The sequence below is a fragment of the Electrophorus electricus genome, chromosome 6, assembly GCF_041902795.1.
Source record: "Electrophorus electricus isolate QZ-2024a chromosome 6, ASM4190279v1, whole genome shotgun sequence".
NCBI lineage: Eukaryota > Metazoa > Chordata > Actinopteri > Gymnotiformes > Gymnotidae > Electrophorus > Electrophorus electricus.
Window position 1 is genome coordinate 22,829,916 of NC_137502.1, and position 12,140 is coordinate 22,842,055.

Genomic DNA, 12,140 nt, shown 5'->3' on the forward strand with positions numbered 1-12,140 from the left:
CCACAGCGTCACAGGCTGCGTTACAGTTCGCAGTCAGCGCTGAGCTGTAACGCACCACTGCCGGAGCTTGGACCTGTGTACACCGTGTCAACCTCATGTCACTGACCTCTTTTATGGTTTTGACCAAAGAACAGGTGTTAACTGGAGGATTTTATTATGCACTTATACTGTAAGCGCCCATGTAAGTACAGCTTAGGCAAACACATATATGTTCCTACAAAATATCTGCATATACACAAAATGTCCAGGTGTCTTCTTTTAGAGCAGGTCATTTATGAAATGGGCACATCAGCACATGATGAACCCATGCAGAGAACAAGAGAAGCTACCAGCGCTCAGTTAAAGTCTTGGGTTCACGGGCCTGGCTGGAAATGGGCTGCTAGCCTGGACAGTTGTAGGGTAAGGCTGCCTTATAAACGACTGGCAGCCGAACGTATACCCGCCATCAGGAGGCGTCAGTTAGGTTTGGAAAGCAAGCCCCACAAACTGGTCCATGCACTACCGCAGTGTTCCAAACACTGTGTGTGCTGTTATATAGTGTAGCCTCAGTACTACACTGTTTTACTAACTCTGCTTTGCTTTTTCCTTTTGCCTGTCATGTTTGTGTGTGTGTGTGTGTACGTGTTTGTTTGTGTGTGTGGTCACAGGGTCAGAAGAGTCCGTTCAGTGTGTAGAGTCGAACGGTCCAGTGGTGTGTTGGGAGAGGCTCCGTCTGCCTGATTCAGACTGTAAAGAGAAAATAGTCTGGATATCTACTGCAAGTCTGACAGGAGACTTCATACAGCCAACAGCACAGGAGATCTGAACACACACACACACACACACACACATACACACACACACACTCTCACATCGCTGCAGCGCAAACCCGCATTTTCACACACAGACAAGGACTAGGGGCTGAGGCAGGAATGTTCAGGAAAGACAGAGGACAGAACTGTCAACACAGAGCAGAGCTGTCCAAAGGCGGCGCGAGCAGAGACTCTGAGTGACCCGTTGGACGCTGTTGGACAGGAGGAGGACGCAGGAGGAAAGCAACGCAAAAAAGGAGAAAGCATAAGGGAAGAGTGCCAGGACACAAGCGGCTAGATTTCGGACATGCTGAATCCTCTCCGTCTGTGGGAAGGGCTCTTAAAAAAAAAAAAAACTCTTTAGATGACTATTTATTTTTTGTAGTAGTAAAATATTATTTCATATGAATGTATCTGTTTTAAGAAAAAAGTTCATCTTTTATATTATTTATGCTTTTTGGATGAGATACCTTTTTTTTTTTTTTTTTTGTCCTTTTTTTTTGGTGTCATATTTTGGTTTCCTGTGCTCCACCCAGAGTGGAGTCTAGCCGTTGTACGTGTAAAGCTGTGTAAGAATATAAAGAGAAGCTAGAGGAAGAGTCTGACCTCTCCTTGCTCTGGCGTTTCATTTTTCACACACCGCTATACACCAGTGTTTCGACGCCTGTCCTCTCACCCAATGACCGGAGCAGTAACTGTTCTCGACCACTCCCCATCCGAAACGTGAAGTTAGGGATTGGAGTGTCCCTGGTATAGCGGAGCACGTCCTCTGATCTTCTTTTGTTTCTTGGAGGTTTTTGAGGTGGTTCTCACGTCCTCGGGGGCCGGGAGAAGGGGGTGTGTCTCCTCCAGGTCTCACAGAGCGCCGCCTCCTCTCCTGGCTCCTCCTTCTCGGGACTCTGCGGCCCTTTGTTCCTGCTCTGGAGAGCCTGGGCCACCTCTCGACCTCCTGGCCCATTTCGTAGCGAGACGGTTTTGTGGCGACCGCTGTTTGCTTTGGTTGCTTGGAGATGCTCGTTTCTGCGGCGACCTTGCGTCAGACTCAGATGTGGTTTGGACTTTGATTCCCCTGACTTCGCATTGTTGCTCTCAAACGCAGCTCAGACCCCGGGTCTGTTATTTACCGCAGAGCAGCTATTAACCCTAGAGCAGTTATTTACCATAGGGCAGTTATTTAGTTATTTGGACGTGATGCTCAGTCAAACATTCTAAAGTGTTTGATCATCAGCGTTGTGCTGCACTGGTTAGGAAACTCTAGACTCTTCATGTTGAACATGAAGCCACATTTGTTTCTGATGTTTTCACTGAAACAGAGTGCTCGCTGCCAGAGCAAAACCTGAGCTGCACAGAGACACAGAGGAGCACACGCACGCAAACAGGAGTAAAGAGACACGCAATCAGAGGAGTAAAGACACACACATGCGCAAACAGGAGCACAGACACAAAGAGGAGTACAGACACAAACAGGAGTACAGACACAAAGAGAGGAGTACAGACACACAAACAGGAGTACAGACACAAAGAGGAGTACAGACACAAAGAGGAGTACAGACACAAAGGAGTACAGACACAAAGGAGTACAGACACACAAAGAGGAGTACAGACACAAAGAGGAGTACAGACACAAAGAGGAGTACAGACACACATAAACAGGAGTACGGACACAAAGAGGAGTACAGACACAAAGAGGAGTACAGACACACATAAACAGGAGTACAGACACAAAGAGGAGTACAGACACAGAGGAGTACAGACACACACAGGAGTACAGACACAGGAGTACAGACACACAAACAGGAGTACAGACACAGGAGTACAGACACATGCGCAAACAAAGGAGTACAGACACACAAACAGGAGCACAGATGCACACAAACAGGAGCACAGACACAAAGAGGAGTACAGACACACAAACAGAAGCACAGATGCACACAAACAAAGGAGTACAGACAAAGAGGAGTACAGACACAAAGAGAGGAGTACAGACACACACAAACAGGAGCACAGACGCACACAAACAGAGGAGCACAGACACACAGTGGAGTACAGTGGCAAAGTGCAATACCCATGCGTCTCTACACTCAGAAAGACAAAACACACACACACATAAATTGTAAACACTAGCTAACACTCATTCCATAAGACAAACCTCATCACCTCCTAGTATAGTGGGAGGCTAGTGTATTAACACCTGAGAATGACTGTTGAGTGTGGTGCTTCAGCCTGGTTGTTAAGTGTGGTTACTGAGTGTGACTGTCCAGCATGGTTTGTGGGCAGTTTGTAAGTGTGCTTGCTGAGAGCGGTTATTGTAGATTACAGAGCATGATTGTGGAGTGGGGCTGTGGAGTTGTGCGTCTGTGGAGTGTGACTGTTGTGTGGTTGCAACGCAGGGCAGATGCAGTGGAGGGTGGGTGTGCCGTGGTGTTTGCTGAGTGTGTGGTTGTGTTGTGCAGTTGCGGGGTGGTGTGTGGTTGCACTGTGCGGTTGTGGAGTAGTGGAGTTGTGGAGCGCGGTTATATAGTAGCACGGGGGTGTCTGAGTGTGCTGGCATGCCCTGATGCTCGTTTCTATGGTTACGAGGGGGCGGGGTTGCTTGCCAGTACCTGTGGAGCCGCACTAATGCAGGCTGCAGAGTGGTAGCGTGAAGCCTGGTGCCTATCTGCCTGCAGTTAGCCACTGCCCTCTTGAGTCTGGCCACACCTCCGCCCACCCATTCGACTTTTGACCTCTACTCCTTCACATGCCCCAGTGGCGCCCTGGGGTCCCCTACCACTATGACTCGCGTTTTGGGAAGCTATTTTCAGCTGTGAAGGCGTGCACACACACACATACACACACACACACACACCAACATACACATACATAGCAAGCATGAGGGAGTCTGCCAGTATGTGGTGAAGCATTCTGAGCACGGGCCAGGCCATCACAGGGCGGTTTCTTGGTTTCTTGGTTTCTTAGTCCGTCTGGACTCTGGAAGCTCCCAGGCTTCCATTCAGGAAAAAGAACCATGATCCAAACAGGCAGGTTCAGATCAGGGTCTCACACACGGTCGTCAAAGCTTTTCCAGACACACTCTCCATATCTGGCAGTTTGCAGAATAAAAGCCTAAAACTAATGTTTTCCTTTTCCTTTAATGTTTATAGCCGCCGCTTAAGATAGCTGCGCGCTGTTCTCGTCCCGTGCCTGTATGTCATGCGTGTGAATGATGAAATACTATTCACTTTAGTTTAATGCCCTGCCAGACAACATGGAAGGACAATGAGCAAACAGAAAGGGCCTGGAGAGAGAGAGAGAAAGAAGAGAGAAGGATGACACTGGGACACAGAGGAGGGGGATGGAAAGAGAGAGAGAAGGTCAGGGATCGGGGTCGGACGTGGAGGCAGAAGCCAGGCTCTCAGGTGGACTGCCAGCGTGGTAGGATCCCGGACAGGGCTGATGTAAGCCCCCCCCCGTCAGACCCCGTCTGGGTCTGCTGTCCCGTGCTCTGACTGCTCCCTCCCGCCCTGAGCTCCAGTCCCTTATTAAGGGCGCCATGGGAACAAGCAGGGCCATTGTCCGCCCCCAAATTCCTGTCCTGTTCTCTGAGAGGTCCTGTTAGCGGCGCTCCTCTCCACTCCCTGCCCACCATTCTCCTGCTGTCTCTCTGGCATGCCCTGAACCAGTGTGACGCCTCTTGGCTCGCCCCCAGGAACAGGCAGATTTGCCTCGCCTTTTCCGAGCCGATTATCTGCGAGGGGTCACAGTCCCGTGCGGAGCCTATCCGCGCCGGCTTCATTCCACGTCTCTTATTATTTTAGGCAAATTTCAGGACCCATAATCAGCGTTGGACAAATAAACGAGGGTGTTCCGTTTGACCGTGATCTCCGCAGCCAGCAGGAAATGTTTCCGTGGCATCGGTTTTCCGTCTCGCGGCCGGAAGTGGGGACGCATCCCGACGAACGTGTCGGCCCTTCTGGAGATCTCGTTATCCGATCGGGGCGGCCAAGTTCTGCATTTAAGTCAGGGCTCAGTTTGTGTAAGGCTTTGTGGCCAGCTGACATGCTGGGTGGTAAAAACTTTCTCTGTGCCGGTCAGGCCGCAGAGATCTCCTCATTTTTTTCCCGTTCTTCTCTCGATGTGGGAATCAGAGCTCATAATTAGGCCACCGATGACAGGCCCCAAAACTCTGCCGACAGACCAGCCGTTACCTCGGTCAACCTGCGTGAATCCTTTAGACGCTGACTGTCTTTATGTGTGTGTGTGTAGAATGATATGCTGTTTGGCTAGTGCAAAATGCGCCTTCAGTTTATTAGTTAGAGTTTAAGGCGTGACCGTAAACCTGTACAGGATGTGAAGGACTCTGGGAACCTGGGCTAGAAATGTAAAAGCAAAATTAAGAGACAGAGAACACGAGAAGCAGGAGTCAAGGTTCGGAGAAATGGGAAGGTGGTGAAGTGGAGAAACGTTTCCACAGAGAATATATGTAGGGAGTTAGATCAGAGGGTGGAATATCAGGAGAGTTTTTCCCAAACGTGGAAAAAAATCAGAAAAATGTTTCGCTAAACAATAAAACCTGGATTATATTTCTTTCAGGAATACAAAAAGCACTTAAGAGTTTTGTCACTCACCCTGCTGAATGAAACTTTTTTGAATAAAAATATAAATATTTGACAGGGGACTCTTGTCTTTCGTATGATCATTTCTTCCAATTTGTACAATTTGCCTAAGAAAAACCGTGCTGGTGCTTTTGGGATGCATCTCCTCAGGTGAGCCCCCGCTGTCACTTTTCCAGACAAATAACAGAGGAATTCCAGTCCATAAAACTAAGTAGCATGGAGCAGTACCTTTGGAAAGCTTGGAAACCTGATTTTCCTAAAGGAGTTGCAATAGATTGAGGCACAAATCCGGTGATTTATGACTGGCCCACTCCGAGCAGGACACTCACAGCCTTCCGGAACTTGGTGTTTTCCAGCTGGTTAGAGTACAGAAGAACTAACTGCAAAGATCTACCACGGGTGTCCTCAGTGAATAGAGGAGTAATTGTGCGTGCATTGCAGTGTATTTGGTAGATTGATTTAAAAAAAAAAAGGTTCGGTCTGTGTTGGTAGCTAATCTGAGCCAGCCGACGTCGGTTTATAAAAGAAAACAAGTGAAGAATCTGAAATCCGAAAAAGTTTATTAGCATATCAAAAACAGCAAAGCACTCACGCAGACACACAAACAAACAGACCCACATATATAGTAGGTGGTGAATGTTGACACACTGTAGGCTGTTTGTACCAGTTTAGCGGAGGCCACACGAAGGGGCGCACTGCCCTTCAGGTGGGCCCCGGAGGCGCACGATCTGGTCCTTTGCCCTTGTCTGCATTTAACTGACCTTCAAGGCTCAGCTGGGTGTAGTAGAACGTGACCCTGGACTCCTCGCTGGCATCATAGAGAGCCTGACAGGTATACAGGCCCTCCGCCTCAGCCTCCACCCCCTCTAGGTGAAGGGTGGAGGTGTTGGCAGGCAGGGAGGCGCGTCCCAGGGTAGAAGCCAGAGGGAGGATCTTGGCACCCTGGCCGTAGTTGTAGGCGATGGCCTTGTTGATACTGGAGCCCATTTTGGAGAATGCCCAGATGAAGAGGGTAGGCACGGCCGATCCGCAGCGCAGAAGAGCCGTGCTGTTCAGCGCCACGGCAACCCGCTCGGTGACGTAGGCCACGCGATCGGGGTCAGATCTCTCCAGTCCTAATTATCCGCCCAGACACACGCATGCACACACAAACACACACACACACACACACACACACATATGCGCAAACACACGCATCAGCAAAAAAAAAAAAAAAAAAAAGACAGATTGGGAACACGTCTGTGGCCTAGAAATCAAATCCCCCAAGTTAGGAAAACTCTGACACCCTAATCTAAGGCGAAAGCGCCATCGTTGACATCACCGGACACAAATCAAAGACACTTGTCTACGTCTTAACAACATCAAAGACATCTAGAAGGCATTTAGGTGGAATGAACATTGTCCAGTTCCCTTTGAGATCTGCCGTCTCAGATGATTCCGGAGTCTAAACGCTTCCACTAGACTCTGAGACCCATAAGCTTATGTCTGCCTGGTATTCTGAGAAGCACATCTCGGAGACCCCTGCTGCCTTGAAAAAGCATTTGAGGTCGCGCTGCTGAAATGTCACGGACCCATATCACTTATTTACCTCTGTCTGTAATAAAACAGACTGCGTCCCGTTATTCCTGTGCAGCCTGGCTCCTTACCTCGCGCCGGGACCAGAAGGAAGCACAAAAGCAGACAGAAGCCGCCAGGCTTTTCCAGCTGCGTCCCCATAGTGCCACAACCTGCAGGAAATGCTAGTAGCAGACCTGCAAGCTACAGAAATGTGGGGGAGCTTCCGCAGATCCACCGGGGTCTTGTAGAGCCCCCGGACCAGTGTGGACCCTCTACTCCAGGAACTGATGGAGCGTTCACTCCTCCTCGGCTAGGTTTTAAATGATTCATCAACTCCTCTCTTTGGTGTGTATATCATTTTCTCTCTCTCTCTGTGTGTGTGTAACCTGCACCCTCAACCCCCGACCCCACTGACTTGATACCTGGTAAAGCTGAGAGGTCGTGTCGAATAACAGGACTGTCATTCATTTTTGATCAGGTGGCGAGCAGCAGGTGCCTGGGATGCTCTTGGAAGAAAACAGGCGGGCGGCATGAGCCGTCTCTGCGGCGAAGGCGTCGCTGCACGCCGTTTGCCTGCCAGGCAACCATCGCCGTGACTCTCACAAATAATTAACAGATTCAAACACTGCTGTGTAGTCCCTTTTTTTTTCGTGCGCTGGTTTCCTGGACAAGGATCAGGCGGTACTCTAAACTGAAACGCTGAGACAGTGTAATTCCACAAAGACAGCGTCCAAAGCTCAAAAACTGCCAGCCTGCGAGGTTTCAAAGATGCTTCACTGCCTTTAGCATGGTTGTTAATCAACAGTCATGAACATTCAACGTATTTTAGCATGGCTGTCACCTCATGTTTTATCACCTGGTGGTTATTGCACCGTTCAGAATCTCTTCGTGTATGTACAGTCACGTTAGCGGGTTTGGAACACTCACGCTGCTCTGGGCGGACCGTGGACCTCCTAAAACCGGCACTCTAATTAGCGGCCCTCTCGGCCCGGAACGTTTCCCGGAGGGAGAACGCTATTCTTAGAGGCCTTCTATACAACAGACACATGTAATAAAAACAGGAAGGTCAAGCCAAATGGTTTCTGCAGCCAAGGTTTGGTGAGCTGAGATTGGAGGGAAGCTCTGTAAATCATTTGAACTGGAGTGGCCTTATTCACCCTTTCCACACCTGCTGAGGAATGGTTTTCTTATTATTATCAATTCAGTTGGTTTGTTTGTTTGTTTGTTTGTTTTTATTTGTTTTGCTTTAACAGTACCTTAGATCTGTAGCCTGATCTGAATATAGCATGCCTTTACTATGGCATCTTACTAAGAAGACTAATAGATCAAGAATAATGATATTAATTCTAACAAAAGTAATATCTAATATGGTCACACTATAGTGCCACTGCCCTTCCCCTGGGCTTAACCACAGCTAATGCTGCAAGTTCCAGCAGGTTTGGTTTTGCATGTTTAAGGAGAGAGAGAGAGAGAGAGAGAGAGAGAGAGAGAGAGAGAGAGAGAGAGAGAGGAGCACTGACATGTGGTTTAGATGACAGGGTGAAGCTAGGCCAGGATTGGGTAGGGTGCAGTCAGGTCAGAGTGGAGCCAGAGCTGGGTGGAGCCAGAGCTGGGTGGAGCCAGAGCTGGGTAGGGTGCAACCAAGTCTAGGTGGAGCTATGGCAAGATGGAGCTCAGGTGGCTGAACTGGGTGGAGCCTAGTGGCTGGCCCAGAGATGTCCGGTCTGACTGCAGTGGCCTCGGTCGGCTCTCTGAGACACGAGGCCCCGGACCCACCTGCCCCAGCTCAGCCACAGACCGTTGGTAGAGAGGAGAGGAAGGGAGGACCTGGAAAATGTGACAGGCTTGAAACACAAACTCTTTTTCAGGGTGGATTGGACTGGGAGATGGGACAGTTAAAAGGAGATATAGACTCGGGGGGATATCAGAGGCTTTCAGCCTTATCTGGGGCTTGTTTTCTGAGTACGAGCTAGCAGGTGTGGTACCCTTTACCCACCAAGAGCTGGCAGAACATGAGAAGCGATGTGATGGGCCCGAGGAGGAGAGCGAGGCCAGTGGCCACAGCTGGCACGGCGCGGCTGGCTGCTTCTCGTTTTTTCCCTGGTACGTGCCGTCATTTCAGATAAACGGAGGAGGGTAGAAGATACACGCTAATCACTGGGAGTTATTAGACACAAGAGAGGAATCAAGATTGAGAGATAGAGAGAGAGAGTGTGTGTGTGTGTGTGTGTGTGTGTGTGTGTGTGTGTGTTTACAGCAGTAAGTAGCATTAATACGAGTCTCTTTGGCGGAGTTTTGCGGCCTGCCTCAGCTGGTAGCGCTGAGCCTAAATAAAGCCTGATGGAAAGGGTAGATATCTTTGTTCATTCTCTGGCATGAATGCTTCTTCTTCACTGCATGTTTGTGTTTCACTGTAAATGGTGACCATGTACAGAGATGCACCATACGTACGTGTGTGTACGCGTGCTATCTGGGCATAGATCTGAGCTTTGTGTGTGGTTAATTTGCAGCACTGTTCGCCCTGGGACCTGGCGTTCGTTCCTGTGTGTGTCTGCATGTTTTACAGGCTTCTGTCACATTGTGTGTTAGTTATGGCTGTAAGCATGCATGCACACACGCACACTCTCTCTCTCTCTCTCTCTCTCTCTCTCTCTCTCTCTCTCTCTCTCTCTCTCTCTCTCTCTCTCTCACACACACACACACACACACCTCCCTTGGTTTTTCTTTTGCTGATGGCTGTATGAGGGACCACACACCATGTAGGTGGGAGGAGGCGGGGCCTGAGCTGGGGGGAGGGGCAGAGCTCGGAGACGGATGCATGTACAGTGTGTTTCTGTTCTGTTGCGACTAGCATGCCTGCAGTCCACAGCAACGCCACTATGTCTGCTGCAAAGGTGATCTGGCATATATTCCACATGCTTCTCTTCTCTTCTCGTTTGTGCCTCCTACCCACTCCCTCTCCAGGTCTGATGTGCTGAGTTACTGTAAGGATCTTTAGTGGTTTGCTGGCCTTGGGGTACATACTGAGATAAACTGAGATAAACTGAGATAAAGTGAGATGACAATGAGAGAGAGAGGACAAGCAGAAGCATAGAGAACTAGTGCAAATCAAAAATGGGCAGAGCGAGAACCAGGTAAAAGAGGGGAAAAAACATGTTTCACTTCTTTCCACACACTCTGCTAGTGTTTTTGGTTTCAAATGAGGTTTACTAGATTACGGTGGAGTCTGATATCCTGAACATTACTGTCCTGGCCTCACATGTGAAGCTCTCTGCTTTTCCCACTCATGTTCATCGTCTGTCTCACTACTACTGAGCTTGGATCACATTGTGCACACAATCTGCATCTCATGTTTGCAGCGTGCACTGTGCATTGAGCACAGCGAGTGTCTGGAGAAGCCTCTGCTCTGCTCAGACATTTGCCTGGAGCAGGGAATTGAGAGAGTGTGTGTAACATCCTCCCGTTAGTGTCTCAGTGCTGTTTGGGGGGGGGGGGGGCATATAAACCATCAGGGGAGTGTGTAAGCTGAGTGTGCATGTGGAGCGTGTCAGCAGAGTGTGTCAGAGGAGTGTGCAAGGTTCTGATTGGATAAGCTCAAGTGCTTCTCAAAATGCCGTGCATGCGTTAGGAGTTTCACAGGCCGTGCGGGCCGGGGAGCCGGCCTGGAAGAAGGCAGTTGGGAAGGGGGCGGCCAGGTCTGCAGAGGCCTTCTGCAAACAGCATGTGGAAAGGCTACAGCCTTTAATGTAGCGTGGTGTGTTTGTGTACTGCGCACACACTACTCCGCCTCTGATCAGGGGGCAGCAGCAGCGCGGGACCGCCGCACGGCGACCATTACGGCTTGGGCCGCCGCCGTCCTCCGCAGACGCAAGCACTCTGCCTTGTCTTACGCTTCCTGCACATGTATTATAACACGCACGCATGTGCACGCACACACACACGCACACACACACACACACACACACACACACACACACACACACACCGCTGTAGGGCTCCCCTGGGACTTTTCCCTCAACATCTCCCTTTCAGCTGTTCAAGTGTGCGGAAGTGCTTACCCACAATCCTCTCTGAGCAGGTGGCCACCTCACTGGTCTCTTTGTTTTTTTTTTTCTGTACTGTGCCAATGGAGGCGGGTGATCGGGGGGTGTCTTTTTTTTCTCATGTCATATTTTGGCAGAGCCCAGTCCTCTAGTGCTGGTTGGATTACTTCTAAAGTAACCAAGCAATCCAGAAAAGGGCAGAATCCTCTCCTGGTGTCTCAACATTTCTTTCCAGGTTCTAGACTCCTCCACGTCCAACTCCAGTTCGTGGGCTCAACACCAGGAGCTTCTTACAGAAATGAAACAAGTATAAACATTTGGCGAAAGGTCAAACAGCACACTTGACCCCTGACACTTTCTTTACACATTTCTCGCATGCCTGTCGGACCAGCCCCAGAGCCGTGCTTAGCGGAGCCCGGGAACACTGCGACTTTAAGATCCCTTTCTGTGAATGACCTGATGTGGCCCCTGTGAGGCGGATGCTAGTTTCTTATCTCTGTGAGCCAGTGTGGTTCAGCCTCATAGCCGTCCCGCAATTATGCGCAATTAGCCCTTACAAACAGCTCCTGACTCCTGCCAGCTGCGCAACTGCTCAGAGCTACAGCGGGACCCCGCAAGTAGATTGGGAGAAGGCGCCCTTCAAAGACATCTCCCCCCCCAACCCTCTGTTACCCTCTCAGCCGGACAGCTGCCGGACGATCTCCGGCGGGCTTGGACATATTGGGGCCTGTTGATAGTGGAGCCACTGGAAAGGGCCATACGCATGTTAAGTGGTGTTCAGAAGAGGCCAAGCAGGGAAGATAGCTTCCTGCTGTTAGACAGCAGTCTCTTAAAAGAGTTACAGTGAAGCTTTAAAGCACTTTATGGACATACGAGACAGACTTAACCTGACTGTCTGTGGGACTTTGCAGAATAAGAATGTGAAGAGGTTTTCACGTAAGACGGGACAGTAGCGGGGGGGGGGGGGGGGGGACAAGTTCAGTTACTACAGCTAAAAAGTCAAAAGGAGCCTTAATCCAGCACTGAGATAAGAGAGAAATATGATTAACTCACTTATCCCCACTGCCAGTTACAGTGAAGGGGGAATGGTGTGAAGGTTCTGAGGCTGGAAGCTTTTCTGTTTCAAACACATCTGATTATCAGAGTCACTGAAA

The 12,140-nt window shown here is 49.7% G+C and overlaps 2 protein-coding genes across 7 annotated transcripts in view; one reads left to right on the forward strand and one right to left on the reverse strand.

Moving 5' to 3' along the window:
• The window catches only part of cdon (cell adhesion associated, oncogene regulated), a 37,009-nt gene extending 35,616 nt beyond the window's left edge, over window positions 1-1,393 (forward strand). For all 5 annotated transcript variants that reach the window (XM_081716009.1, XM_081716007.1, XM_081716008.1 and 2 more), the window contains one exon: window positions 648-1,393. In XM_081716009.1, the coding sequence (XP_081572135.1) occupies window positions 648-720 (73 nt within the window). In that variant the 3' untranslated portion in view covers window positions 721-1,393. The remainder of the gene's footprint in view (window positions 1-647) is intronic.
• A 4,536-nt stretch (window positions 1,394-5,929) lies between these two features.
• LOC113584268 (V-set and immunoglobulin domain-containing protein 10-like 2) lies at window positions 5,930-7,509 on the reverse strand. Of its 2 annotated transcripts, none has more exons than XM_027021075.3 (2): window positions 7,366-7,509; window positions 5,930-6,501 (listed from the first exon to the last, which is right to left on the reverse strand). In XM_027021075.3, exons 1-2 carry the CDS (start codon window positions 7,409-7,411, stop codon window positions 6,089-6,091), a joined length of 459 nt encoding a protein of 152 aa, XP_026876876.2. In that variant the 5' UTR covers window positions 7,412-7,509; the 3' UTR covers window positions 5,930-6,088. The 2 variants fall into 2 exon arrangements, with proteins under 2 accessions (XP_026876876.2, XP_026876875.2); XM_027021074.3 differs by lacking the exon at window positions 7,366-7,509 and adding an exon at window positions 7,033-7,315.
• Window positions 7,510-12,140: the final 4,631 nt, after the last annotated feature.

Coding starts and splice junctions, on each gene's coding strand:
- LOC113584268 (XM_027021074.3), bottom strand. CDS start 7,102: ATGGGGACGCAGCTGGAAAAGCCTGGCGGCTTCTGTCTGCTTTTGTGC. Junction 6,502..7,032: donor CCTTCTGGTCCCGGCGCGAG/GTAAGGAGCCAG, acceptor GCGGATAATTAG/GACTGGAGAGATCTGACCCC.